The sequence below is a fragment of the Solea solea genome, chromosome 4 (genome assembly GCF_958295425.1).
Source record: "Solea solea chromosome 4, fSolSol10.1, whole genome shotgun sequence".
Lineage (NCBI taxonomy): Eukaryota > Metazoa > Chordata > Actinopteri > Pleuronectiformes > Soleidae > Solea > Solea solea.
Window position 1 is genome coordinate 2650550 of NC_081137.1, and position 27150 is coordinate 2677699.

General features: G+C 39.4%; 1 protein-coding gene across 5 annotated transcripts; it reads left to right on the forward strand.

Annotated features, from left to right (window-relative positions):
* On the forward strand, positions 1 to 27150 carry castor2 (cytosolic arginine sensor for mTORC1 subunit 2). Of its 5 annotated transcripts, XM_058627396.1 has the most exons (10): positions 3 to 346; positions 5365 to 5435; positions 6959 to 7152; positions 11292 to 11424; positions 11817 to 11940; positions 12828 to 12899; positions 13639 to 13705; positions 22715 to 22825; positions 23707 to 23789; positions 24031 to 24125. In XM_058627396.1, the coding sequence occupies exons 1-9, from the start codon at positions 234 to 236 to the stop codon at positions 23743 to 23745; spliced, it is 924 nt and encodes a 307-aa protein (XP_058483379.1). In that variant the 5' UTR covers positions 3 to 233; the 3' UTR covers positions 23746 to 23789; positions 24031 to 24125. The 5 variants fall into 5 exon arrangements, with proteins under 5 accessions (XP_058483377.1, XP_058483380.1, XP_058483379.1 ...); XM_058627398.1 differs by lacking the exon at positions 12828 to 12899 and having other exon boundaries at positions 4 to 346; XM_058627395.1 differs by lacking the exons at positions 12828 to 12899; positions 13639 to 13705 and adding an exon at positions 25117 to 27150 and having other exon boundaries at positions 5 to 346.

Consider the following 27150-nt stretch of genomic DNA (forward strand, 5'->3'; position numbering starts at 1 on the left):
GCAGGTTTGACAGCAGGTCCCGTTTTTTTTTTGTTTTTTTTTTTTACCTTTCTTTATTCCTCCCTGCCTCCCTCTTTCTTTTCTCTATTTAATACTCCTTGGGCTGCCGTGTGGCTGCGTGTGTGTGTGTGCGTGCGTGCATGTGTGTTTGTATTTATTTATTTATGCATCTTATGTTAAAGTATCGAGGCTTTCCGTTGTAGCCCCGTTCCTCAAATGAGAAGACGTAAACGATGGAGCTTCATATTTTAGAGCACAGCCTGAAAGTGGCGAGTATAGAGAAAGAGGGGATCCAGATTTGCACTCACGGATTAATAAAACTCGCCTTCTTGGCCTCAAAAACAAGGTACGTAACTTCCAGGACGTTGATCGCGTCGTGAATGTGCTGGCGTTAACGTTAGAGGAAACTGCACGTACTCTACATGTACTTGTGTTAAAGGGCTCGTCCGTGCCTTTGATTGTGCTAATGCAGGTTGATCTTGTTATTTAAAAGGAAAACAAAGTGTGTTTAATTCTCTGCCACCAGTTTTATAGGCCGGTGCTTGTTTATTTGTGTGTGTGTGTGTGTGTGTGCCATTTTGTGTCGACGTCAGTGTGTGTGTGTGTGTGTGTGTGTGTGTACTTACCTCGTTAGAACCTCTCCTGGCACAAACACCGGACTCTTTACAGGACCATAACTGGGTTCTAATGGGGCAGAACCTCATTTCTGAGGCTCTGGTTAGGGTTGAGGCCAAGGCAGTAGGCAACCAGGAATTGAGTAAACTACTAATATTTGTGAAACATGTTGTTAATACATGTAATAAATGTATTATTACTAGTGATTTGTTGTTGTTTGTTGTGTGGTGAGACATGGCAGTTTTAGTTAGCTGACATTGTGCAAGTACTGGAGGAATACTACTTTGATTAGATTACTGTCTTTGATTAAGCTTCTCAAATGAGACTAAGGCACAAGCCACAAACATGGCGTTGTTGCAAGAAATGTCTTCATACTCACACGACTGGGCTTGTTTTTTTGCTTTTCCATCAGTGATAGTACCTGCTGCTTTTTTAGGGTCCAAGCAGCAGAGCCGACGTCAACAGACTGCTGGTCACTGATTGGTCAGAGAGTGTTGTCACTGGAAGAGTCACGAGCGTGCTGCCGACACAAGAATCAAACCCGTCTTTTTTTTAAAAAACTAAAACAAAAAATGGCCAGTGCTTGGACCAAACTGTGGAAGAGGTACTGTGAAGTAATGGAAAACAACGTGCCAGATACCCAAACCGAGCCGAGTAGAGCTGAGTAGTGCTAGAACTCTTTAATGGAAAAGTGCCATAAACGCTGTAGTGCAGTAATTCTCAAACATTTTATACCAATAACCACCTGAGCAATTATTGAGCTCTCAAAGTAACACCATTATCACCAGCTGTGGACTTTTCACAGGAGGCAGATTTATGCTCCTCTTGGCCACATGGTTGTTGTAGTGGTCAGCACTTTTGCATTAGCAGCGAGAAGGTTTGCAGGTTGGGTCAGAACAAGGGCCTTTCTGGATGGAGTTTGCATGTTGCATGTCATCCTCATTCTAACAGATTTGCATATTGGTTGTAAACACGAAAATGCAAAGATTGCTTTATTTTCTCAAAGCTTCCGAGAGCTCCCAAAACGCCAGTTCCACGTGGATAAAAAGCTTTTACGATAAAAAAGAAAATGGGATGGATTCTCCTAACATATGTGTCTACATCTTAATGAGGCTGAGAGGACACATTTGTGAATATTGTGAGGACATTTTAGCAGGTTTTTACCACGTCAGAGTGATTTTTAAAGGGTCAGGACTTGGTTTTCAGGCCTTGACACACTGACATGATGGTTGAGGACCATCTGTAACCCTCGTGCGCAGCATTGTCGGCCTTTTTTTTTTTACGTCTAGTCCAGCATTCATTTAATTCATTCATTTACAGTTTGTAAACTGTAAACTTTCCCCTTTTTCAATGAGGAATTGATGCTGCTGTCACCCGCTGGTAAGGACAGTACTTTCCTCTTGTGTGTGCACGGAGCATATGCTCATCAGTTGTCGTGAATGGGATGTTTTTTCGTGTGTACTTTTCCTCAACAAAGCCAACTGAGGCAGCATTGTGGTTTGTCCTCCTTGTGTCCCAGGCCTCAGGGTAACTGGCTTGGGACTTAATCATAGTGTCCTCACAACTGCAGAGAGACAAGTGTGTCTGTGTATTTGAACTTGTCTCAGGAATAAATATCACAACCACATCAAACAAGCTCCTCTAACCCTGCACAATAAAGTGAGTGTTCGGTGTCGTCGCCCCCTTCAGGAGATTTTCATATAAATAACTCAGAAATCTGACCAGGGCCTTTTTTACGCTTGTTCACTTATTAGCATCATGGTCTATTTATTAAAGTCAGCCGAGGAACAAATGAGTTCCCTCCACTGAGCCACTGGCTATTTTACAACAGGCACAGTCAGTCATTAGCCCGAGTGTGCCAGTGCTCTGTTAATCTCTGTTACTGATAAAAAGGCAGATTACTGATTACGAAAAGATCTGAAGATTACGCTGAGGATTCAAAGTAGTGCTGCAGCGGTGAGTCATTTATTAATTGGTTACTGAATGAATCGTCAAACATTTTGATAACCGATTAATCGGTTTGATTTAAATCCCACAGATTATTTACACTTTGGCGAAGAAATGAACTTTAAATGCAGACACGAAACTTCCCTGTATGATTTTGCAGCTTTTTTATGTTTGGATTTTTCAAATATTGTCATTTCATCATTTTACTAATTTTCCATTTATATACATGGTGCATGGAATGGAACCGTAAATTAGCCTCTTAATATTCAATCACTTTTCAGAATATGGTTCCAAATGTCATTTGTCTTGTTTTAGTTGTCGTTGAACAGCCAATAGGAGGCGCTGTCTGTTCTTCTGATCCTGAAAACAGAAACGAGAGCAGTTACAGAAGTTCTGTCTTTGATCACTGAAATTACATCAAGATTCTAACTGATAATTAATGATATATGCATCTTTGTGCCATATAGACGTATATTTCAGTTTCCCAGCCATAAGAATGTTGAGTTTGATTTGAAAATGTGAGAATATTTTCATCACGACAACAAATTATTTCGTTTTGTTAGACTTATATAAATATACGTCAACAGTTTTAAGTTGTTTTGTTCTTCTGCTGATAACACAATTGATTTGCTGTGTCTTTATCTCTGTTTGGCCAAAACCACAAACCTCTATTTATAGCTATGAGGTCTCAAACATGCATCAAGTTATAATTAGTTATTAACATATGTATATATACATATATATGTATACACATATATGTATCTGTTAATAACTTATTGATTATATATGTGTATAATTATATATATGTATGTACACATATGTATATATACATATATATGTATACACATATATATGTGTATATATATATATATATACATATATGTATATATATGTTAATAACTTATTGATTATATATGTCTATATATATATGTGTGTGTACATATTTACATATATGTGTATTTATATATATATATATATGTGTACATACATATACATCATTATTTCAATGACCAAACGAGACACTCAGTAGGTCATTTAAGTTTGAGAGCCTTGATTTAAAGGATCTTCTATTATTATTATTATTATTATTATCAGCACAGTCACGAGACAAAAGAAGTCCACTGCTCGTCGTCCTCGTGTCCTCGCTCCGCACACAGTCAAAGTAACTCTTGACAGCTCATTTATTTCCAAGAGAAATGCTGCTGTTTCCATAGAGAGCTGTTATTCTCCCTGTCCCTCTTCACACCTTTCAGCCAAATATGAAGTGCGAGCATTCAATAGCCGCCCTGTAAAGAATGTGATTATCACACGAGTGTTGTGTGCGCGGTGTTTTTCCAGTGATCTGCTTTCCACCGTGCTTTTAGAAAGTCTGGGGGACGCCGTGTCAAGCCGACCATGTTAAAAACATTTCGGTTAAATTAAATCTAGAGACTCCTCAGAGAAAGTCGCCCCAAATCACCTTCGTCTGACGCACACACAGAGGGAAAAATAAATTGATTTAATTTAAGAAAGACCTAATCATTCTACAGCAAGGGTCTAAAAACTGTTCAGTAGGAGTGAGTCATATATCATTATTATTATCCATCATGTGACAAACACAAAAAAACAGTTATTATTACAAAATGAGTCTTTAAGAAGAACAATGACAATGAAAAACAAACATTTCTTTTTGAACATTTTTAACATTGCCACCAAACTGTTCTTCCTTCTCTCCTTCACAAGCTGTGTTTGTCTTTTAGCTGCTTTTTGTCACCAGTACCACAACTAACTCTTAACAATGGAGCTCAATAAATCAATGATTCATGGCAGTGACTTCAGTGGCTTTTGTTTGAATAAAGCAGGTAAACTTGATGCGCTTGATCTACTTTCACGTCGCCACAATGGGACTATTGTGCATGTGGACATCGCAAACAACTTTCTTTGCTAATTTATTGCATTAATAAGAGCAGGTGATGTTGTATCCAGGCCTGCGTTTGCTTCCCTCTGTGTGTGTGTGTGTGTGTGTGTGTGGGGGGGAGGCAGCAGATGATATTGATGATTTTTAATTTAATATACGGCGATAAGGCAGAGATGCAGGCTCTGGTTGGTCCCTGCACATCTGTCATATGACACGGTTAGATAAAGGTTTATCGATATCGATGAATCACTTTGAAGCGCCCTCATTTTTCAGCTCCTTAAATGTGAATATTTGCATTTGGCTTCTTAGCTCCATGAAACAACAAAGAATTCATTCCCACTGAACACTTTTGCTTTCTTTTTCTACATTTTCTGACATTTTAGGGAGCAAGCAAATAATCGATCACTCGAGACAAAGACAATAAGTGTTCGACTGACCCAAGACTAATGTTGCAAGTAATGATTGCTTTTGTAATGATTAATCTGTCAATTATTTTCTCAATTAATCAAGTACTTGTTTGGCAACATTTGGAAAGAAATGTCTAGCTATGTCAACAAACCACAAACTACTCCGTTTGAATGATTTCTTTATTATTTGGAGCAAAGAAACCAGGAAATATTCACATTTAAGAAGCTGGAAAAACAGAGACTTTGTTGCAGTTATTGTGATTTCTTTGCTTCTTATGATAAAGTATCATTTGTATTGTGGACAAAACAAGACATTTGAGAACAAACACAAATAAATATTCACATTTAAGAAGCTGGAAACTCAGAGCTTGTTTTTAATAACCAAAACAACACGATGAATGAACTGATTAATAATCGATTCATTTCTTAGGAAGTCCGTCTTTTGCTCATTTAAGACGATCGTGAATCAGAATATTTTTCTCTCCCTCTTCTTTTCAGATGCAAGTTCTTCAGTTTGACCGAGACGCCGGAGGATTACACCATCATCGTGGACGAGGAAGGATTTAAAGGTGAATCTTTAAAGTCACTGTGACGAGAAAAAGATCACGCCGTGTAATCTGCGTTTGTCTCCGGTTGGATGTTTCGAGCGCACTCGGACATTATGGATGCGAGGTTGGTCGGTCTGCTGCTCGCTGCTGTGTTTTGTGGTTCACTGATTGTGAGTGAAATCCATGTCATTACACACCCTTTTCCAGGGTGACCCTCCTCTGTTACCCTGGAGACCGCAGGCCATTTGTTGCATAACTGGCTCAGGTATTTTTCTGCCAGCGACCGACTCTGAATGTGTTTGTGCCTCTTTAAACTTGGCCAAGAAAACAAGTCAAACACATTTGTTTTCATTATAGTTGTTTGGTTCAGAAAATGCAAGGATGTTCTTTTGTCCCTTATTAAGCTGATTAATTACAAGGGTTTCTTTGTTATAAGGAGCAAAGAAATCAGAAATGATTCATGTTTTTTCCAACAAATGCAACAAATTCTCTGGTTTTTCAGCATCTTAAATGTGAATATTTCTGTTTTCTTTGCTCCAAATAACAAATAAGTCATTAAAACTGAATAATTTTGGGTTTGTGGACAAAATAACACGTTTGAAAACGTCATGATTTTTTATGGTTTGGGAAACACCGATTTTCTGACATTTTATGGACCAAACCTACGGACCTGTACCTTTTAAATGAGACCTTCATATTACACAGTTGAGGGTTTCAAGTCCCAGCATGTTGTGCAGTTTTTTTGCACGAGGTATTCATTTGATTGCAACGCTGGCCCTTTAAAGTGTTTGTTTTGTTTTTTAGTAACAATCTAGGCTTCAAAAAACATTTCCTCCTTTATATTTGAACCAAATCTAACTGGAATTCCTTATGTTTGAGAAGCTGAAACCAACAATGATTTTCTTTTGTGTCTCTAACCAGTTACATAAACCTACAGTAGTTAAGATATAATGATGACTGATGATTGGTCAGTAAAACCCCCCCAGAAATGATTCACTTCCTAAATGACCACTGTTAAAAGGGAGGGTTATGATAAATCGAGAAGAGGAGAGGAGTCATCAGAAGTCGGTAATCTGACTCAACTCTACTGTTTCAGATTATCTAATATTAGCCGCCATCATCCATGAGTCATAAAGGAAGAGAGAAGCAGCAAAAACTAGTGGTATTCACTGAAATGACTGTGAATTTTCTAACTTCCTATTTTTTTAAGTTGACATTTTATTGGAATAAATAAATAAATAAGTCATAAATGGTGAAGAAATAGAAAGATTCTATCAGTATAAATGATGAAAAACAGGAAGTGGTGCTGCTCTCTTTATTTATTATGCCTAAATTCATCATTACCTGTGAATTTAGTCCCAGGAAAAATAGAAAACATCTCAAATCACTGGTTTAATTAAATTGGCTGCAGGATCAAACAAGACTGTGTTCACCACTGTGACAAAAGTCTCATGACACTGTTTACTGGGCGTGTGGAGCCACTTTGAGTCCACTTCACCTCTTTGTGACACTTTTTCTGTCCGTCTGTCTGTTTCATTTGTCAGAGCTGCCTCAGTCGGAGCACATCAGCGTGGCCGACGCCACGTGGTTGGCCCTCAACGTGGTGTCGGGAGGCGGCAACGCCTCCAACTCGCAGCCCATCGGGGTCACCAAAATCGCCAAGTCGGTGATCGCGCCGCTGGCCGACCACAACATCTCTGTTTTCATGCTGTCCACATATCAGACGGACTACATTCTGGTGAGTGAGGAGGCTTTGTGTTTCATGTTGAACACAGATATAAATCCAAGTGTATCACTGACAGCAGCTTTAAAACTCTAGTGCATAACATTCAAATACAAACACACAATCAGATCCACACAACTTTTTCTGTGTTTCTCAGTAAAGTAGTGTTTAGCGCACAGGAAGTGATTCATTTTATGTCTAAAAACACAAAGAAGTGTCTTTTTGAGACTCTTTTTTTATTACATTTAACATATATATATTTTTAAACTCATGTTACAAATAAAGATTAAACTTTTTGTGGATTTGTATAAAAAAAAAATCAATTGACGTGTGTCAAGTGCACACTCTCACCAAGGCTGTTGCGTGAGTGTATCGCAATACATGATTTTACACATAATCAGTATATTTGCAAATATTGTGATAATATCTTATTGTTACTTATATATAGTGATCTTATCGTGACTTATATATAGTGATCGTATCGTTACTTAAATATCTTGATAATATTGTGATCTTATCGTGACTTAAATATCGCGATAATATCGTATCGTTACTTAAATATCTTGATAATATTGTGATCTTATCATGACTTAAATATTGTGATAATATTGTGATCTTATTGTGAATTAAATATTGTGATAATATCGTGATAATATTGTGATCTTATTGTGAATCACAACTGTAGAACATTCCTGTGGCGTTGGCTGACAATTTACCAGAAGAGTGGATTAATAAAAACTGGGATGAGACCATGTATTTAGACAGTTCCACTGAATTTAAAACACTTTTTTAAAGTTTTGCTTGACAGAGCGTGTTTAAGTCATTTCTGTCCACAGTAAAAACATCAACAACAACAGCAATCACCAAAAGTTACGCACTGCAGCTTCAATTACATTAATGAAGGCCGGGCAAATGTATTACTAATAGTTTTGTTTGTGTTTGTTGTTGGAAAAATGCTGATCACATGTGTTTTTAACAGCCAATGAGTGATTTCACGTCACGCTTTAAAAGTCACTCTATTCATTTGTTATGCAACGGTTGGCAGCACAGTCGCTCTCGTCCTCATGTCTGAAAAAAGCAATAAGGTTGGATATAAAGTCGCTTCCGCAGCCTCGCTTCCTTTGATTTAAGAAGAAATCCTCTCCCAAACCAAAGCATTTGTGGCCACAGGGAGTCTCGCTGTCTTTTTTTTATTATTGCCTTGTTCTAGTGGAAAAACAAGGTCTGCTGAGCAGCTCTGGTATGTTTATGAAAATGGAAGAAAAGGGGGCGAAAAGAAAGAAAAAAAACAACCCACAGTGTCGATGCTGATAATCTGTTACATAAAGGGGATCAGCAGCTCAGCCTCTTTCTGGAATTCAAGGTATCATAGTCAGATCTGTTTCCCATCTGGACGCTGGCTGCTCCCACCCACAATCCTAATTAAGAGTGTATTAAATAAAAAAGAGGCAAAACAAAAAACTGCAGTGTTCACCCACCACCACCTACTTTCACCTCACACTGTGTCAGACTTCATTACAGATGGAGCAGAGGGAAAAACAGAGCAGTGTAACGTGTGTGGCTTTGTTTTCTTTCCCCCTGTTAGGACCTTTCGTGTTACATAAAGTGGTAAAAACCTGATCTAAATGATAAATGCGCTCATTTAAAAAGAGCTGGAAGCATCCTGACTGAGGCACAGAGCACACAAACCAGGGCTGGGCAATAATTCTATAACACTACATCAATAACAATTTACAGTTTTTTTTTAATCAACTTTCACTTGAGAGCAAAAATCTTTCTTTAATAATTCCTTCAGTTTAAGTGGTTGAATGTTATGCTTGATTTATTTCTAATGTCTTAGAGAAGCCCAGTGAGCTGGCTCAAATTAGGGTAAAAATAATATATGAATTCAGTTTATTTGTCAAAACATTTCTAAAATACTAGTTTTCTCATTTTTATGACAGGTGGTCTAATATATTTGTTAAGCACTGTTATTTCCAGCTCCGCTCCTACAGTCAGGCTAAAATACACTGTGTACAAATAAGTGTTACACTCAAACCATTGAGTGCAAAAAACGTCCCATTGAAACCCATTCAAACTGCAATTTTTTTTAATCTCATTTCAATTAAAGCATAAAACATGCATTTTATTATATCTGGGTGGCAAGCTAGGTGTTTGTCTTGGAAGCGATAATTCTCAATACTCTACACCAGATGGCGTTGTTTTTTGTACTTATTCAGCATATGAGGAAAAAAAACATGCTATTTCCACTAGATGGCACTACTACTGTCCCCCTTCCCTCTCATTGACATTCACATTTTCTGTTTTGTTTTTTATCTAAAAACATGTTGGCATCATGACAAAAACCTGGAAGTTAAAGGGATAAAATCTTTAAAAGTATTTGATATCAATAATTAGCTTAATGAAAGTAGAATATAATAATGTATAATATTTTTTCTAGCTTGCTTTTAAAAAAAATTTTTGTGCTTAGCAGTACGTGTGTGACTAATATTACAACTGCCCCTACTTTTTCAATTGAATGCCTAATATTTGGGTTATTTTACCATGAATAATGTTTTATCGGAAATGAAAGATTATTATACATCTATTTATTTTAGTGTATTTACCGTTTGCTGTCACGCTTATATTGTGATATATACTGATATTTAATGATATAAATAAGAATATTGTGATAAGATTTTTTTTTTAAGGAGCCTTATTGACTTCCATTCATTTTAACAGCACAAACAACTTAACTCATTCCTAGACTTACTTAAACTGACAACTGGTCCTGATGAGGTCTGTGTTTATGCCAGAAAAAGGTCCTAAAGAGGGAACAAATTCAAGGACACACACACACACACACACACACACGGAGGGAGGTAGAGAGAAATTCAATTGAAGTAATGGCTGTCACCTTGGATAAGGACACATCACTACTCCCAACACGTCCTCCCTCATCTAAGGACCCCACCTTTGTATGAAGAGGCAGTTTGTTGCGAGACAACAAAGGCTCCACCTATTGATTTAAGTCAATTCTCCCTGCTCCATTATATTTGATGTATTAGCACTGACGTACATGACAGGGAAATTAAATCTTCCGGTTGTTATTGGAAAGCATCCACTGACTGTAGCTGCGATGAATCAGAGATTCAAATTACAAATTAAACTTAAATCATGACTTTAATTATAAATATAAATGGTCAAAAATGTCAAAGTCTTGAGTATAATGTTTGGCCAGTAGGGGGCAGGTTAAGTGAAAAAATGTTTTTTTGGGGAAATTATAACTTTTCAGGAGTTGTGGTTTAGTAGAAGTTTAAAATGAAAGTGTCTCACATTTTACTCACAAACTTGTCTGCAGCTGAAAGTGTTGTCCTGTCCTATATTTTTGTAGGAGGTCCTACAACCTGTGCACTTCCTGTATGAGGAGGAGCTAATGGCTGTTTTTTGTTTTGTTTTTTTTTAATAAACAGTGAGTGCTGATAATATGTCAATAATACCTCATACTGTCACACTTCAACAATCCTGTTAACCGAGACTAGTCAAAGCATGAGAACTATTTTTAACTGTTAACTATGGAAAAGTGACCCTTTACCACTGGAGGGCTGAGGACTGCCACCTTGTGGACTGGGACAACCCTTTTTTTGTGGAACTGAAGCTGCTGGGTCAGTTCTGGTGGTTCAGTTGTGGTCCAGTAGGTTCAGATCCACATCCCTGTGTTCGGTTCTGGCGGTTCGGTTGCGGTCCAGCCGGGTTCAGCTTCTGCCGGACTAGACCCATCCCTCCACCTCCACCATCACCGTAATTTTCCAATCGTGCGACAAATATTCTTCTCCCATAAAGAAGAAATAAAACGGCCACAACATTACTCGGCTTAAACGGTGCTGCTGTTTTTTACAGCCTGTGTGAGTAAAGCATGCGATATACATACATAGTATATATATATATATATATGTATGACTTTTGGATTGTATCAGATTTTACATTTTTATCCAAAAACCCTACTTTTTTTCTGTGCGTGTCAAACTAAATGAGGAGAAACTTTTCCAAAACACTTCAATCCAATCAGAAGCCAGAACTTCACAAAGAGGTGGTCCTATGTTTGTTACCGGAGAAAAGCCCCTCAGTTTTGTTTTGGTTTTTTTGTAATTATATGAGGGATTTTTTGCCGTCAGGTTCGAGAGCGAGATCTGCCGATGGTCATGCACACGCTGTCATCCGAATTCACTTTGCTGCGGGTGGTCAACGGGGAGACGGTGGCTGCGCACAATCTGGGAGTCACCAACGGATTTGTGAAGCCAAAGCTTGGTAAGGAGTTAACAATTATACACGTATATGGGCAGAAGTATTTGGCCACACCTGTTAAGTATTGAATTCAGGTGTTCAGGTGTTCCTCCAGTGAAGTACAATCTTAATGTTTCTACTGGTGGTACATGTACCATAGTTTGAGAACCCTGGGCAGAATAATTGGGCACCTATTCCCACAGAAAATCTTCCAAGAAGTGTGGAATTGTGATTGGACGAAAAGGGGGACGAACTCCATTTGAAAGTAGTGTGAATACGTCCTTACAGTCTCTGTTTTGTGGTAATGGTCAGGCGTCCCAATACTTTTGTCCATATAGTGTTTAATGAGTATTAAAGTGCAGAAACCTTCATATTAATGTTACCGCCTCGTGTATTCGTTTGTTTTTGGATGTCAGTTCCCCGGCCCATCATCCACCCTCTGTCTAGTCCCAGCAACATGTTCTGCGTGACCAGCCTCGACCCGGACACGCTGCCCTCAGTCGCCACCCTGCTCATGGACGTCATGTTTTACTCTGGAGGGTGAGAACCAGCTCCTCTTTATCTTAAAGTACTGCAGTTGATTAGAGGTAGCACTAGAGCTGTGGCCTTAACCTGAGGTCTGAGGTTCTGCCTCACTAGGACCAGGTTTTAGTCCTGACACGGTCAGTGTTTGAGTTTTTGGGTTTTTTTGTCATCCATATTTTCAAAATAAAGTACATTGTACAGTACAGTTTATGGCCAGTCGAAGGTGCTATACGGTGTTAAGCATGCAGTTATTGAAGAGACGTTACCTGCATTAAAAATCAGCTGAATGGAAGATAACGTTTCAAAAGCTGTCAAAATATAAAATGTCAAAAATGTCCTAGTATAGTATTTCGTCAGAAACTTCGGGCATCGGGCGATAGGCAGGGTACACCCTGGACAGTTTGCCAGCCCTAATACAATACGACGACAAAAAATGTCCACATCTCAACTGTCAAAAATGCCCTGGTATGGTATGTCTTCTAAAACTGTCCAAACATAAACTGTTAAAATGCCCTGGTAATACTAGGACACGACAAGGAAAAATATCAATTTATTGTCACAACATTTATTGTTGATCATTTTAAGACAAAGAGCTGAAAAGGGATCATTTGGGCAGCTTTTATAAGTTGAGGGAGAAAGCACGTCCAGCAGGTGGCAGTATTTTCTGCTGGTGGTGGGGTTTTTTTCCTCTGTTTTAGCAAAAATGTTTTTAAAAAACAACAATTTCAGCTGCCATTTTTATTTTATTTGTCCAGCGAGGACATGAACGTTGATTAATCACAGGTGGAGCTGCTCCTGCACAAAAACACACTGATTAAAAAACCTTTGTGTACTTTCCGTGACTTGGTACATTCCACTCCTCCCCTCTGTGTCGATCTATTTGGGATGTTCCACTTCCGGAGCTTCTTCCAAGCGGAGACAGGAGCAGGGAGAGGACGAGGAGCAGCGGGGACAAACATGTGGACAACCGTGTGGTAACTGCTAATCAAAAATGACCCACACATGTATTAGATGTTCTGTTGACGCTCTGTTCACAACTGCTGTTAACATCCGACCTGAGCGATCCGATCACAGGTGTTCAGATTACACCTGCTACTGCTAATGTGACGTCACTGCTCCACAGTAAACACACGATCACCATCTAACCATGTACGATATGGACCAGTATATAGTTCACAATTAAAACGTTTTAATGTACTTTGTACTGCAATGACCACATTTGAACACTTTAAACTGGATACTACTTTGTCTCATCATGTCTCATGACTGAAGACCTGCAAACAGCTGCAGTTAAAGGCACAGTTCATGTGTTTTCAAGCATGGTTGAATGAGGTCATTATCATCACAATTTAGGGCAATAAGAAAAAAACAAAACAAGCCATGACTTGACAGTGAAGAGTAAGAAGACACATGACACACATCTGACAATGGCAGCAAACTTTGTCTGCAACTGAAATGTTTGCAGACATTTAATCAGTTCATTAATAACATTAGTTCAGTACTTCCCTCATAACCAGAGCACAGACTCCTGACACAGTGAACTGAACTGCACTGAAATATAGCTGAACCGGTTGTGATTCCATTCGCAATCGCTGGCTTTCTGCAGTGCTGTCACTAAATACATCAGCATCCTCTGTTAAATATTGAGATTTTACAGATGTTTTCAGGATTTTTAAACTCTTTGTAACTGATCTACATCTTTGTTTGGACCAGGAGCAGGACCATGAGCCGGCAGGAGCAGGAGGACCTGGAGGAGGACGCGGAGGAGCAGCGCCGACAGGTGTGTGGTAACTGCTGCTTAAAAATGATCCACACATGTATTGGATGTTCTGTTGACGCTCTGTTCACACCTGCTGTTAACATCCGACCTGAGTGATCCCATCACAGGTGTTCAGATTACACCTGCTACTGCTAATGCTAATGTGACGTCACTGCTCCATATGCAAACACACACCTTTCATTTCATGTCTCTTCACATACAAATGATGTCGTTTTCTGTTTGAAAGACAAAGAATCCAGGAAATGTTAATGTTATTATTTTTTCCATTAATCGAATATTTTTTTGGGCCAGAAAATGTTTGAAAAATGTTGATCAGTGTTTCTCAAACCTGGAAATGAAGATTCTCAAATGTCTTTTTTTATCCACAAACCAAAAATTATTAAGTTTTAATTATTTCTTTGTTGTAAGAATGATAATAATTATAATGCTAAGCCCATATCCAATATGCCCATATATCTTTCCATAGAACAAAGAAATCATTAAAACTCAATCATTTTTGCTTTGTGGACAAAACAAAACATTTGACAACATCATCATTTGCACCTTTAAACTCTCATCAACATTTGATCACATTTTATGGACTAAACCATGACTCTTTCACCTGTCATTGCATCACCTCACACGGACCACGTTAACAGCACTTGTCAACAGAGCTTCTGTTTAATGTGTGCACATGATTTGTTCCATTGTTAACAGGTGAAAACTATGGACCAGTCAAAGTGGCAAAATTCAACCAATAAATACACCATTAAATAATGACTCAAATGTGCCATTCATTCATTCACATTGGAATGAAGTACATACATGTCTTATTAGTGCTATTCATTCATTCATTCATTCATTCAAATACCAATTCATTTGATGTAAAAAACATATACAATGACTTGACTATTGAATGAATGATGTCATGGTCCTGTGTTGCAGTGCATCATCAATTGATTTGATGCTGATGGCTGACCATGACATCATTCCTTCAATAGTCAATAGTCATTCTACATGTTTGTTTTACATCAAATTGGTATTTGAATGAATTAATGGCACATTTAATAAGACATTTATGCATTTCATTTCAATTTCAATGAATGAATTTGAGTCATCATTTAATGGTGTATTTATTGATTGAATTTTGCCACTTTGACTCCTCCATACTTTTCACCTGTTAACAATGGAACAAATCATGTGCACACATTAATCACACAGACGTCTCATTCATGTGATCATTCATTTTTAAGCAGCAGTTACTGGACACCTGGGCCCCAACTGTGTGGTCAACAGTCCAGAGAGCGGACCCCTGTCAATTTTTTTTGTGTTTTTATGGGATTTCTTGGGTATTTTTTTTGGGAAAAAATGTGAAATAAAATGGTATAACCCCCTGCTGTCATCTGTGCAGGGGGCCGGGGGAGCACAGCCCAGCCCCGGCCCCAGTTTGGCCCCGGCGCCGGGGCCAAGTGTTCGGAGCATGCTGGATTTGAACCAGCCACAGCCGGACTGGCACAACCTCCTCGCGGTTGCGAACCAACCCACCACGCCACGAACCCTTTTGAGGTGTTGGGATGGAGCTCCGGGCGTTTTTGACTCTTCACTTTGGCTGTGGAACCTTAAACCTTGACGTATAAAGGAATTGAACCGTCAACGTCAGGACTGAAAGGCAGCTCTCTAACCAGCTGAGCTATCTGTCCACACTCTTCTGCAGGTTTTCTCACATCAGTTCAATCTCTGCGCTGAAAATTGTGCTTAAAAAGTCACTTGGTCTAAGATTTGAACCCCTGACCTCAGGAACTCTAGTCTTTGATTTAACCATGTGAGCTATTTGTCTTGGCTTGGTAGCTTTTGAACGTTGGAAGTATTTCAATAACAGATTGCCCGTGACTTCACAGGCCTCAGCCTGATGAAATATTTAAGAACGTCTGTCCTACATGTTGGGCCAGATCTTTGGTGTAGTGGTTAGTGCTCTTGTCTTTGAAGCAAGAAGACCTGGGTTCGAGACCCATTAGGAACAACTACCTTTCTGCATGGAGTTTTTCATGTTCTCCCCGTGTGTGTGGCTTTTCTCCAGGTTCTCTGGCTTCCTCCCACAGTCCATCAATCATCTACGGCTTTGTCCTCCACTGGAGGGTTGCGGGGGGTGCTCTGCCAAGCTCAGCTGTCATAGGGTGATCGGCGGTGTTCACCCTGTAATGTTTGCCAGTCCATTCAAAACATGCAATACAGTCATGAGGTAAATGTCCACTTGAACACTTACTTCATGTAAGATTTGAACCGCCAACTATAGGAACGCCAGCCCATGCCTGAACCATGTGAGCTATTTGTCTTTGTATGCCTTGCCCCACAATTTGGAAGTCTTTCAATAATAGAACCCATGACTTCAAAAAAACGTCAGACTGATGGAATATTTAAGAACATCTCTCCCAAGACATAGGCAATATGGTTGGTGTAGTGGTTAGTGCTCATGACTTTGCAGAGAGAGGAACTGCGTTCAAGACCCCCTTGGAACAAGGATCTCCGTGCATGGAGCTTTTCATGTTGTGTGTGTGTGTGTGGCGTTTCTCTGGCTTCCTCCCACAGTGCATGAATCGTTTACCACTTTGTCCTCCGCTGGAGGGTTGCGGGGGGTGCTCTGCCAATGATAGGTGGGGTTCACCGCTGATGACAGCTGAGCTTGGCACAGCACCCCCCGCAACCCTCCAGTGGAGGACAAAGTGGTAGATTATTGAGGGACTGAAGCCAGAGAACCTGTAGAAAAGCCACGCAGACAACATGAAAAACTCCATGCATTAAGACACTGGGTCAAACTGGGTCTCGAACCAATGACTTCCTGTTTCAAAGGCAAGAGCTCTAACCACTACACCAACCATGTTGTCCATCTTCAATGTTCTTGAATATTTCATCAGTCTGACGTTTTTTTGAAGTCAGGTTCTATTATTGAAAGACTTCCAAGTTGTGTGAAAAACCATGCAAAGACTAATAGCTCACATGGTTCAGACATGGACTAGCGTTCCTATGGTCAGGGGTTCGAATCTTACATGAAGTCAATGTTTAAGTGGAAATTTACCTCATCATTGTACTGCATGTTTTGAATGGACTAGCGAACAGTGCAGGGTGAAACCCGCCTATCACCCTATGACAGCTGAGCTTGGCACTGCGTCCCTCCGGTGGTGGACAAAGCGGTAGACGATTGATGGACTGAGGGAGGAAGCCAGACAACCCGGAGAAAAGCCACACACGCGGGGAGAACATGAAAAACTACACAAAGATCCTTGCTCTAACTGGGTCTTGAACCCTCAAAGACTTGTTTCAAAGGCAAGAGCACTAACCACTACACCAACCATGTTGTCCATCTACTTAGACAAACGTTCTTGAATATTTCATCAGTCTGACCTTTTTTTTGAAGTCATGGGTTCTATTATTGAAAGACTTCCAAATTGTGTGAAAAACCATGCAAAGACTAATAGCTCACATGGTTCAGACATGGACTGGCTTTCCTATGGTCAGGGGTTCGAATCTTACATGAAGTCAATGTTTAAGTGGAAATTTACCTAATGGCCTTGTTGCATGTTTTGAACGGACTGGCGAACAGTGCAGGGTGGACCCCGCCGATCTCCCTATGACAGCTGAGCTTGGCACTGCGTCCCTCCGGTGGTGGACAAAGCGGTAGACGATTGATGGACTGAGGGAGGAAGCCAGACAACCCGGAGGAAGCCAGAGAACCCAGAGAAAAGCCACGCACACACAGGGACAACATGAAAAACTGCATGCAGAAAGGTAGTTGATCCTAACGGGTCTCGAACCCACGTCTTCTTGCTTCAAAGACAAGAGCACTAACCACTACACCAAAGATCTGGCCCAACATGTAGGACAGACGTTCTTAAATATTTCATCAGGCTGAGGCCTGTGAAGTCACGAGCAATCTGTTATTGAAATACTTCCAACGTTCAAAAGCTACCAAGCCAAGACAAATAGCTCACATGGTTAAATCAAAGACTAGAGTTCCTGAGGTCAGGGGTTCAAATCTTAGACCAAGTGACTGTTTAAGCACAATTTTCAGCGCAGAGATTGAACTGATGTGAGAAAACCTGCGGAAGAGTGTGGACAGATAGCTCAGCTGGTTAGAGCGCTGCCTTTGAGTCCTGACGTTGACGGTTCAATTCCTTTATACGTCAAGGTTTAAGGGTCCACAGCCAAAGTGAAGACTCAAAAACGCCCGGAGCTCCGTCCCAACACCTCAAAAGGGTTCGTGGCGTGGTGGGTTGGTTCGCAACCGCGAGGAGGTTGTGCCAGTCCGGCTGTGGCTGGTTCAAATCCAGCATGCTCCGAACACTTGGCCCCGGCGCCGGGGCCAAACTGGGGCCGGGGCTGGGCTGTGCTCCCCCGGCCCCCTGCACAGATGACAGCAGGGGGTTATACCATTTTATTTCACATTTTTTCCCCAAGAAATCCCATCAAAACACAAAAAAAATTGACAGGGGTCCACTCTCTGGACTGTTGACCACACAGTTGGGGCCCAGGTGTCCAGTAACTGCTGCTTAAAAATGAATGAGCACATGAATGAGACGTCTGTGTGATTAATGTGTGCACATGATTTGTTCCATTGTTAACAGGTGAAAAGTATGGAGGAGTCAAAGTGGCAAAATTCAATCAATAAATACACCATTAAATAATGACTCAAATTCATTCATTGAAATTGAAATGAAATGCATAAATGTCTTATTAAATGTGCCATTAATTCATTCAAATACCAATTTGATGTAAAACAAACATGTAGAATGACTTGACTATTGAAGGAATGATGTCATGGTCAGCCATCAGCATCAAATCAATTGATGATGCACTGCAACACAGGACCATGACATCATTCATTCAATAGTCAAGTCATTCTATATGTTTTTTACATCAAATGAATTGGTATTTGAATGAATGAATGAATGAATGAATAGCACTAATAAGACATGTATGTACTTCATTCCAATGTGAATGAATGAATGGCACATTTGAGTCATTATTTAATGGTGTATTTATTGGTTGAATTTTGCCACTTTGACTGGTCCATAGTTTTCACCTGTTAACAATGGAACAAATCATGTGCACACATTAAACAGAAGCTCTGTTGACAAGTGCTGTTAACGTGGTCCGTGTGAGGTGATGCAATGACAGGTGAAAGAGTCATGGTTTAGTCCATAAAATGTGATCAAATGTTGATGAGAGTTTAAAGGTGCAAATGATGATGTTGTCAAATGTTTTGTTTTGTCCACAAAGCAAAAATGATTGAGTTTTAATGATTTCTTTGTTCTATGGAAAGATATATGGGCATATTGGATATGGGCTTAGCATTATAATTATTATCATTCTTACAACAAAGAAATAATTAAAACTTAATCATTTTTGGTTTGTGGATAAAAAAAGACATTTGAGAATCTTCATTTCCAGGTTTGAGAAACACTGATCAACATTTTTCAAACATTTTCTGGCCCAAAAAAATATTCGATTAATGGAAAAAATAATAACATTAACATTTCCTGGATTCTTTGTCTTTCAAACAGAAAACAACATCATTTGTATGTGAAGAGACATGAAATGAAAGGTGTGTGTTTACATATGGAGCAGTGACGTCACATTAGCATTAGCAGTAGCAGGTGTAATCTGAACACCTGTGATGGGATCACTCAGGTCGGATGTTAACAGCAGGTGTGAACAGAGCGTCAACAGAACATCCAATACATGTGTGGATCATTTTTAAGCAGCAGCTACCACACACCTGTCGGCGCTGCTCCTCCGCGTCCTCCTCCAGGTCCTCCTGCTCCTGCCGGCTCATGGTCCTGGACCTGGTCCAAACAAAGATGTAGATCAGTTACAAAGAGTTTAAAAATCCTGAAAACATCTGTAAAATCTCAATATTTAACAGAGGATGCTGATGTACTTCAAGATTTCAAAAAGTTTTATTGTCATTATGAGACATAATGAAATTTTTGCAGAGACTCCCGGCTTGAGGTACACAATAAAATAGCAAAAATAACGAACAAAGGACTTGACATTTAAATAGACATAACGAAAGGCATTTAAATAAGACACAACAAGACACTTAACACTTAACGAGACACTACTTAGTGACAGCACTGCAGAAAGCCAGCGATTGCGAATGGAATCACAACCGGTTCAGCTATATTTCAGTTCAGTTCAGTTCACTGTGTCAGGAGTCTGTGCTCTGGTTATGAGGGAAGTACTGAACTAATGTTATTAATGAACTGATTAAATGTCTGCAAACATTTTAGTTGCAGACAAAGTTTGCTGCCATTGTCAGATGTGTGTCATGTGTCTTCTTACTCTTCACTGTCAAGTCATGGCTTGTTTTGTTTTTTTCTTATTGCCCTAAATTGTGATGATAATGACCTCATTCAACCATGCTTGAAAACACATGAACTGTGCCTTTAACTGCAGCTGTTTGCAGGTCTTCAGTCATGAGACATGATGAGACAAAGTAGTATCCAGTTTAAAGTGTTCAAATGTGGTCATTGCAGTAAATGAGTAAAGAAATGTGAGTAAAATACATTAAAACGTTTTTATTGTCAATTATATTGGTCTATGTCAACACGGACACCTTTATTTTGAAATTCTACTAAACCACTGCTGCTTTTTCGTTACTTAACCTGCCCCCTACTGGCCAGACTAGATACTCATTCTTAACTGTTTTAATGGTATGTTGACATTTTTTGTTGACATACGAGGACATTGTTTGACAGTTTATAATTGTACAGTCTTAGACAGTATGAAGGCAGTTGTTGACGTCAAACTATATAATTATATATTTGACACTAAGTCAGTTTTTTGAAAACAGATGCGTTGAAAACACACACGTACATGGTTAGACGGCGATCGTGTGTTTGGTGTCGAGCAGTGACGTCACATTAGCAGCAGCAGGTGTTATCTGAACACCTGTGATCGGATCGCTCAGGTCGAATGTTAACAGCAGGTGTGAACAGAGCGTCAACAGAACATCTAATACATGTGTGGGTCATTTTTAATTAGCAGTTACCACACGGTTGTCCACATGTTTGTCCCCGCTGCTCCTCGTCCTCTCGCTGTTCCTGTCTCCGCTTGGAAGAAGCTCCGGAAGTGGAACATTCCAAATAGATCGACACAGAGGGGAGGAGTGGAATGTACCAAGTCACGGAAAGTACACAAAGGCTTTTAAATCAGTGTTTTTGTGCAGGAGCAGCTCCACCTGTGATTAATTAACGTTCATGTCCTCGCTGGACAAATAAAAAAAAAATGGCAGCTGAATTTTTTATTTATAACATTTTTGCTAAAACAGAGAAAAAAAAACACCACCTGTAGGAAATGCTGCCACCTGCTGGACGTGCTTTCTCCCCTCATCTTATAAAAGCTGCCCAAATGATCCCGTTTCAGCTCTTTGTCTTAAATTTATCAACAATAAATGTGACAGTAATTGATATTTTTCCTTGTTGTGTACTAGTAGTACTAGGATAGTATTACTAGGACACTTTTGACAGTTTATAGTTGGACAGTTTAGTTTTTGTTGAAATATTATACTAATATTAACTAATAACTAATATAATAGTATAATAGTCTTCAAAACTGTCCAACTATAAACTGTCAAAAATGTCCCAAAATATGTACTCGTATAGTATTTTTCGTCAGAAACTGTACAAATGTGATCTGACAAAGGGCAATAGGCGGGGTCCACCCTGCCTATCGCTGGACAGTTCGCCAGCCCTAATATAATACCACTAATCTAAACTGTCAAAATTGCCCTAGTACAGCATGTCGAGAAAAACTGTCCAAATAAAAACAGTCAAAAATGTCCTCGTATGGCATGTCCAAGCATAAACTGTCCCTAACCTGTCAGCAGCACAAAAAAAAAAAAAAATTCACAGAGCGTACGTGTTTAGAGCTGAAAAGTGTAACGTAGCAACTTATTTTGGTTCAACTGTACAACTTTATTTTGACCTTTTTTTAAAGTAAAAGCTCATTTAAAATTGCAGGGTACAGTGTTGTTATTGGATACTTTGAGTCGGGGCTGCAGCGATTCATCGATGATTCATCGATTACTAAACTAATCGTCAATTACTTTGAGTGTTAGTTTTCAAAAATAAATTAAAAATGAATTTGTTTTCTGGTTCTGCTTTTTAAATGTGAATATCTTCTGGTTTCTTTGGTTCAAGAACCACAATATCTTTCCCCCTGTTGCGCTGTCGTTGTGGCGTCACCGTGCTGTGAGAGCAGTGGTGTGTGCTTATTGATCCATGTTCCTCCTGAGCAAAGCTCTCCTGCACTTAAACAAAAATAGCGTGTGCGTGTGAATGAGGCACATGCAGTTCTTGTTGTTGTTGCTGCTGTGTGTGTAATTCAATTAGACCCACGTTTGCTCAGGAGTTAGATCCTGACGATGATTAAAGCTGGGGGTAGGTGGGATATTATGATTCCATAATAACCTTTTAGTATAATGTAAATCAAGTAGACCTCATCTTAACCCTGTTTTCTTACGTACCTAATTTCTTAAGGCAAACCAAAATAAAATCCACTTTTTATCCAATTTCACATTGAAATGTACAAAGGTAAAAATGAACAATTACCAGCACTTTTCCAGAGGTTGTTTAAATGTAACCTGTAGAATATCTGCTCTGGAAAAACTTCATCATTTAATCTTGCAACTCAATCAATAATTTAAAATTTAAAAACATGATTCATCTTTTGTTGCCAAGATAACCGTGTCTTGAATAAAAGGCTCAAACAGCTCTGAAACCTCTGTGATTGAAAAAACACTGTACACTGTTTGTTGTGTGTGTGTGTGTGTGTGTTTTTAACGATTGTGATGAAATATTAATTGAGATTGGTGTATTGTTTTGTTTTTATTGCTTTTACTGTATTACTATTATGCATCGTAAAAGTTCAGTGTATTTTACGTGGGTTTATACGCTTACACAAGGTCGTGTACACAACTTCTGCCAATAAAACCTCCTAAATGTTACTCACAATGTCCTCTTTCTTTTCCAGGTCAAAGGAGTCGGGAGCGTTCGGCGAAGACTCGAGCCACATCCGCTTCTTCTCCTTCTCGCTGATCGAGGGCTACATCTCTCTGGTCATGGACGAACAGACGACTCAAAGGTGGAGAACAAGAGAACGTGTTTGTGTGTTTTCTTTTTCAAGATGTTGTTTCCAATTCATGATTGAGGGCTGATTAGTTTGTTGCTAAGCAATAACAGAACACTTAGGTTTGGGTCTGACTCATTTATTCTCCTCTGCGCCCCCCCCGTGACCGTCCCCCCCACTCTCTAATGAAGCAGAAAGGCAATAATGAAACCTGAGCATCTGTGGGTCTCGTGTGGTTTCTCCTCCATTAAGATCTGATGATTCACTCATTCATAACAGGGGTTTATGAATTTATATATGGGTCAATTATGACTTCAGGGCATGTGGAGGTAAAACAAATTTCCACGTCATTGTTCTAAAGTTGGTATTTGGCTTGTTCAGTATGTAGGTCAGCGTCGTCCCTGTGTTTGTGTAAGATTTAATGTGTTGCCTTAAAGGAATAGGTCACCTATTTTTCTCCTTCAGTGGTGTCAGTCGGACAGACAGTAGTGACTGAATTCACTGGCGGTTGTTTTGGCTCTTCTAGATAACTAAGTTATTGGTTAGCGTCTTGTACTGTTAACATGTTCACTAGTAGAGTAACAAACATTTAAAAAGGTAAAAATGGAACTCCGTGTATCTTAAGAATATAATAAACACCTTACCTTGCAGACAGGAAAACTCACTCCTGCCAAACCAAAGTTCAGAGAAAATATTTGTTTGTTAACATCACAAAACACATGAGTTGTTGATCCACAAATGTGTTATTTCCTGACTCTGAGGTTGTGACACAAACTTACTACAGCACTATGGAATCAATGCAGCTTTTCTCATGTATCTGTATTTTTACGCATCTCAAGAATGTTATAATACATTTACTGTATTTTATACTAAAATTTGTTTTTGTCTTCTTCAAGGTTTCCAAACAATGTCCTCTTCACGAGCGCTTCTGGTGAGCTTTGGAAAATGGTTCGTATCGGAGGACAGCCTTTAGGATTTGGTGAGTAAAAGTTGTTTTAAATGATTAGTTTGTTTCCCCAGAAGTTAAGTTTAAACATAGCTAATACAAAATAAAAGCATGGACTGTTATTATTACAGCTTAGTGGATGATACAAAAAATGTTACCATTCTGTCTTGGACTAAACGACACTGTTCCCAACGTCATGTCAGACTGTTTCTCAGCAGAAGTTGTCGTCGTATAAAACCAACGAACAATCAGCGTTTGTTTATTTTCCCTGCAGACGAGTGCGGCATCGTGGCTCAGATATCAGAACCTCTGGCGACGGCGGACATTCCAGCTTACTACATTAGCACCTTCAAGTTTGACCACGCCCTGGTGAGAACACAAACCTCCCTGTGATCACTGCACAGCTTTCTTTTTAACACTAAAAAAACATTTTCAAATGAAAATGTAGTAGTATGGATGTAGCCTTAGTCTGGATGAACACAAACTGAGCCCTTTTTGTTTTAGAAGTAAAACACCTTAGTCTGTACATTGATTGCACTTAAATTTTGTTTTGTGGATGTGCAGAAATTGAGGCCTCTCTGTATTCAATTAAAATATCTTGGTGTGGATGAGCACTTAAACTGAAACCTTTTTGATTTAAAAAGGAAACATCTTAGTGTGGATGAGCAACTTAAACTGAAACCTTTTTGATTTAAAAAGGAAACATCTTAGTGTGGATGAGCAGTTAAACTGAGGCCTTTTGTTCTAAAAAGAAAACATCTTAGTGTGGATGAGCAGTTAAACTGAGGCCTTTTTGTTCTAAAAAGAAAACATCTTAGTGTGGATGAGCAGTTAAACTGAAACCTTTTTGTTCTAAAAAGAAAACATCTTAGTGTGGATGAGCAGTTAAACTGAAACCTTTTTGTTCTAAAAAGGAAACATCTTAGTGTGGATGAGCAGTTAAACTGAGGCCTTTTGTTCTAAAAAGAAAACATCTTAGTGTGGATGAGCAGTTAAACTGAGGCCTTTTTGTTCTAAAAAGAAAACATCTTAGTGTGGATGAGCAGTTAAACTGAAACCTTTTTGATTTAAAAAGGAAACATCTTAGTGTGGATGAGCAGTTCAACTGAGGCCTTTTGTTCTAAAAAGAAAACATCTTAGTGTGGATGAGCAGTTAAACTGAGGCCTTTTTGTTCTAAAAAGAAAACATCTTAGTGTGGATGAGCAGTTAAACTGAAACCTTTTTGATTTAAAAAGGAAACATCTTAGTGTGGATGAGCAACTTAAACTGAAACATGTTTGATTTAAAAAGGAAACATCTTAGTGTGGATGAGCAGTTAAACCGAGGCCTTTTTGTTTTCTGTATCTTTTCTTTCTGCAGGTTCCTGAAGAAAATATCCAAAGTGTGATCGGAGCTCTGCGGACGGAGAGCACGACCCAGTGAAGGAAAGTCACTCTGTTCAAAACCTTTTATCGTGTCCAAAAAGTGCCAAGAAGAGCTGATTAGCAGACGACTGTGGACTGGCTCTGAAAGCAGAAGGAGGTGAAAGCACAGTGTGGGTGGAGGGAGGACGACGGTGTGATGGGAGGCCTTTGTTACTTGGATCTTTTAGCCTTTTCTTTGCCCTCGTCCTCCTCTCCGACTCCCTCCGCTGCTCTGGTAGTTGTTGCTTTAGTTTACCAGAACGAGTAGGTTTTATTTTTTCTTCTTTTCCTCTCTTCAGCTGCTTCTTCCCGCGCCCTGACCCTCGTGAGCACCATACTGTATTAGTTACATAATCCCTCTCATGGAAGGATGACGAATGTACTCTGGAAAATGACAGATATATCTCAAGCTCTCCAATTTTTTTTTTGTTGTTGTTGTTGTTGCAACAGGTCATTTTCTCAGTGCCAAGTTTAAATGCTTTTGTCAAAATACTTAACGTGTGCAATGGAAGGAGACGTAAGACAGACGGCGATGTTTTTCTTTTTGTTTTTTGCTTTAATTAGCTTGTTGTTGAACATGCTTTAATTACTGCGATGATGTGACCAGTTTCATTCAGTTCTGGTGAAAACATGAAGTGAATACGGAAATCTTGAGGAATTTACTTTTCCGCGCTCTGATAAGTTTCACACGTTCACACTGTGAGCAAACGGAGGGTCACGACTTCTGCCGCGCGAGTCCTTTATTCATAAGCTAGCAAGCCAATGTTACGCAATAATAATCAATTACGTAGAAGTTAGATTGAGACGAAAATAATCAGTGACTGACAGTGATTTGATCATTTTAGTAGCTTTTCGACATTTTCGCAATACGAGGAATCTTGCAATTTGGTCCCGTGTTGACACGTCGTTTATCATTGGTCAGATCACACTTGCTGTCTCAACAGTTAGGATTGCGAGGCGGCTGCCGTCGTATAAACGCTGTCACTGTTTCACCGTAAATCAGTCGTCAACATGAAACGGTAAAATTTAGATTTTTACTTGTCGCTGCGCTATTTTGTGTGCGCAAAATACCCCGCATGGCGTTGTTTTTAACTGGTATTTTAACAGCTAGCCCAAGATACGTTTAAATTAGGTTCTGCCTCATTAGGACCAGGTTTTGGTCTCTATGAGGACTACTGGTCCTGACAAGTCAGTGTTTGACAGAAAAGTTCGTACAGAGGATGTTGATGTGGAGATTTTTGCACAAAATCAAAAAACAGACGCTCCATGTTTCCAGATTAGTCTCCTCATCGCCGCCAAATGCAAACCTGTTTCGCTCACATTTGTAAATCCTTTCAAAATAAAACACCGCACACTTCTGGTGACTCTGCAATCGTGTTTGCTCACAGTGTAAACTCAGCGTGAACTCAGTGTGAACTCGCAGCGTGAACTCTGACGATAAACACACGAATCACAGTGTTTGCATCTACGGGAGTAAAACATGGAAAATAAAAATGACTGAGCCACTTTTGAGAGTGTACTACAATAATGACATAAGCTAAGGCGGACACAGGTGGGAGGAACCCTGGTGTCTGTTTAGATCTTGAACATGCCCCTCCCCTTAACCCCGCCCCAGTCTGCACTTTAACGCAGGTCCCCGCCCACAGACCTGCCGTCACGATGTGAAAACGGGGAGGAGGCCGATAACTTGAGAGCGATCGATTCTGTCCAAATGTGTTGGATTTCTGTTGGTCTTAAAAAAGCATTCAGTGATGATGTTTTTGTTTTTTTTCTTTTATCATTTGTTTTTACTTTGCACCTAACAGCGGCAGTTCTTCTGATCACTTCTAAATAGCAGAAACCTTGTATTTATCAGTGTTAAATATGTGAGGAAGTGACATTGTCTTCTGATTCCATTTCAAAGAAAACGTCAAAAGCTTTTTTTTCATTTGGAGCTTCTTGTGTGGAAAAAAAAAAAAAAAAATTAAATAAACAAGCTTCTTTGGTTTGA